This window comes from Corylus avellana, chromosome ca3, assembly GCF_901000735.1.
Source record: "Corylus avellana chromosome ca3, CavTom2PMs-1.0".
Classification (NCBI taxonomy): Eukaryota; Viridiplantae; Streptophyta; class Magnoliopsida; order Fagales; family Betulaceae; genus Corylus; species Corylus avellana.
In genome coordinates this window covers 12,806,627-12,810,459 of record NC_081543.1, presented here as the reverse complement: position 1 = coordinate 12,810,459, position 3,833 = coordinate 12,806,627, and the positions used below count along the sequence as shown (strand labels likewise).

Sequence of the window (3,833 nt, the reverse complement as noted above, 5' to 3'; positions counted from 1 at the left end):
TAGATCCGGTAGATTGATTCCTTCACTCCCAATCAAAACCAGACACGTCATCCCGTTGATAGTAAAATGAATGAATTTTCTTAGGAGAATGCGAATTAGGTGTTCAATTTTCCTGCATGTGCGATATTTTTTTCTTTTCCCCATACCCTTCGCAGCATCTTCAACGTTCGTCTTCTTCCTAGTCTTTTTTGGTTTTTCATTTTCTCCAAATCAACTCACGCACAGGTCACTGCCTTGCGGCGCCAAGCACGGCCCCCGTCTAGCAACACCAGCACTGCACGGTCATCAACAGGACTTCACGTCGCACGGAAACACCACACAACAACACGCGGCTAAGAATGGATCCGACTTTGAGGGACGCTTCTGAACAAGGAAACCTTGACGGCTTGTACTCGTCGATTGCAAGGGACCCGAAAGTTTTGGACAAGATCGATGAGATTCCGTTTGTTGACACCCCATTACACGTGGCTGCAGCTGCTGGACAGACCCAGTTTGCGATGGAGATGATGATGTTAAAGCCATCATTTGCTAGGAAGCTTGACCCAAATGGCTTCACCCCTTTGCTCCTTGCTATGCATACTAACCAAATCCAATTGGTGCTCAAGCGACTTAAAAATCATAAGGACCTTGTCTGCGCGCAAGGAAGGGGTGGTATGAATCCTTTACATTATGCAGCTCAAACAGGAAACCTCGATCTATTGGCTGAAATTTTAAGAGTCTACCCCAAGTCGATTGAAGTTGTGACAAGTCAAGGGTACAAAGGCGGTTACGGTTAGCGGTTAGTGGCAATAACCGCTAACCGTAACCGCCTTAGCGGTTAGTTGATTTTACTAACCGCAACCGCTAACCGCCTAGCGGTTAACGGTTAGCGGTTAACCGCCAGTTAGCGGTTAGCGAAATAGATAACCGCCCGCTAACCGCTTTTTTAAAATTAGGCTTTTTTGGGCTTTTTGGGTTTTCTTTAGGGCTTTTTGGGCTTTTTTTTACTCTCACTTTTTTTTCTTCTATTTTTAATATATTCTTGGGCCCAATTGCTATAAAAAAGAGCCCATATTGAAAAATCAAAAATATTTGACCCAAAATTTACATTTACTTGTACTTTAAAAAAATTTCCTTAAATATTAAATCATAACCGGTTAATTATTTAAATTCTTATCATATTTATTTATAATCTTTTTTCTTTGAATTGAACTTAATATATAATGGTAAATGGTAATGTTCAAACTCCTAAATCCTAAATTCCTAAAGTATCTAATAATGCTTTAATTAAATTGTAGACTTGTAGTTATAAGTAATATATTATTTAATTCAATTGAATCAATTGTGATTATCATTGTACATGAATCATATGATTAACTTGTAGACTTATGACTTATGAGTTATGTCATATTATATATGTATTATTTATTATTATATAATCATATGATTTAATGATCAAATCATCATGTGATATAATCATATCAATTATAGTGATAATATATAAATTACTAAAATTATAATGATAATACATTAATACTTAAATTGTGTTTATAAGTAGCACATTGGTCATTATTTAATTCAATATCAATTACTTAATTTGATATTATACAAATCATATCATCATTGTACATTAATAATATGATTCACTTGAAGTCTTGAATAAAGTATTTGAATTGTCATTGAATCATATGATTAAGTATTGATATTATACATTTATATTATTCATATACATATGTAGACTTATATAGACTTATAACATATATAGACTTATAAGTTTATAACATACATTGGAAATAAGTCTCTAGATATTTAATTGTTGTATTAGTATGAATTGGTATACTTATGAGTTATGTCATATTATATATGTATAATTTGTTATTATATAATCAAATGATTTAATGATCAATTTCATATGATATAATCATATAAATTATAGTGATAATATATTAATACTCAAATTGTAATTTAATTATTTTTTTAAAAAAAATTGTAATTTAATGATCAAGTAATTATATGATATAATCATATAAATTATAGTGATAATATATTAATACTCAAATTGTGATTTAATTATTTTTTAAAAAAATTGTGATTTAATGATCAAGTGATTATGTTATATTTATAAATATTTTTATAATTATAATTATAAAAATATATTATATAAAAAGGCGGAAGGCGGTTAGCGGTTACGGTTAGTAGACCCAATAACCGCTAACCGCTAGGCGGTTATAGCGGTTAGGCGGTTAGCGGTTAATGTGGTTAGACGGTTAGGCGGTTAGGCGGTTGGCGGTTATAGCGGTTAGCGGTTAGCGGACGGTTTTTAACCGCCCGCCTTTGCACCCCTAAGTCAAAGTGAGACTGCTCTGCATGTTGCAGTGAAAAACGACATGTTAGATGCTTTTCAGCTCCTGGTTGGATGGCTTCGGCGAACCTGGTTTAAAAATGCGGGATACTGGGAGAGGTCGACGCTGACTTGGAGGGATGTGGATGGTAACACTGTGCTGCACATTGCAGCATCCAAAAATCAACTCCAGGCAAGTTCTTTCTACTGTGTTTTTCTAGTGAAGTAGTAAAATAGAGTTCGTATGATAGAGGTCTATCTTGAAACATGCAAAGAAGTAACACTAAGATTCAATCTCATGAACATGCTAAAAATGACCTTCAACTCATTTTATTAAGTATTTGGTAGAGACATTCTATGTTCTTTTTTCTTTAATCTGTTACGTTTGCTTTTATTTGTCCCTATTTATTTTCTTTTTAGCATTTTGGTATTTTTTTTGGGGGGTTGGGAGGGGGTTGAATAGTGTAGACTATTTAACAGTGATGGGATCAATAATTGTGCACTTCTTAAGTTGTACAGGTAGTAAGGTGGTTATTGCCTTGTAGACTTTTTTTTTAATATAAACGCCAAGAATTCAGAGGGTTTTACTGCTCTGGACATGGTGGACAACCAAGAGATGAGGAATATGCTATGCCGTGCCAGAGCAAAAAGTGCTTCATCTCTTCCTACTATTGTTTCTTGGGCAGATTACTTCAGATCTCCTGTCACAATTAATGAGAAGTTATACAGATGGTTCTTATGTGGGAAAACGCTATTGTCAAACGACATGCGCAATATGCTGTTGGTGGTTGCTGTACTGCTTGTAACAATCGCCTACCAAGCAGTACTGAGCCCCCCTGGAGGATTTTGGGCAAGATAATTATATTCCCGGAAACAATAATCAGCTCAATATCACAGCCGCCGCAGGCGCAAGTGATGAAGTCAGTCAACCCCCACACCAGGTGGGGACAGTTACCATGCCCGGACACTTTTTCCCTCTATACGTGGCTATAAATACCTTAACATTTTATGTGCCACTACTCTTGATTATCATGGTCCTCCCTCCTGGGCTTCCTAGTGGCCTGCTGATCATATCCTTTGGACTCTTCTTTCTGTCCTATGGCATCTCTATATCAATCACAGCTCCGCTTCCCTTTTATTGGCTTCATTATTTTTTGTTTTTCTCTTTCTTTCTTCTGTCTAACATTGCCTCGTTTTTCTTCGTAACTCGGAAGAATGGAAGATCAATTTACAGGGCTTTCATTGATGCTGAAAAAATGTTTTGAGCTACATATCCCCCTTTTTTTTTTTTAATTTTTTTTTTTAATCCTTGAGTTCATGCAATGTAGTTTATGTTAGAGAATACACTACAAAAAAAACAATTTTTTTTATGATAGGAGATTTCTGACGTTTTTTAGTGTCTGACGCGTCAGGAAATTTTTCTGATGGGTCGTTTCTGACGCGTGTCGATTGTCAGAAACATAGATGTCAGGAAAAAAAATTTCTTAACGTGTGAGTGGGTAAAACGTCAGAA

At 35.3% G+C, this 3,833-nt stretch overlaps 1 protein-coding gene across 1 annotated transcript; it reads left to right on the top strand.

The window, feature by feature from the left end:
* Positions 1 to 338: 338 nt before the first annotated feature.
* LOC132174121 (ankyrin repeat-containing protein BDA1-like) lies at positions 339 to 3,179 on the top strand. The gene is made up of 3 exons (XM_059585819.1): positions 339 to 771; positions 2,356 to 2,513; positions 2,892 to 3,179. The coding sequence occupies exons 1-3, from the start codon at positions 339 to 341 to the stop codon at positions 3,177 to 3,179; spliced, it is 879 nt and encodes a 292-aa protein (XP_059441802.1).
* Positions 3,180 to 3,833: the final 654 nt, after the last annotated feature.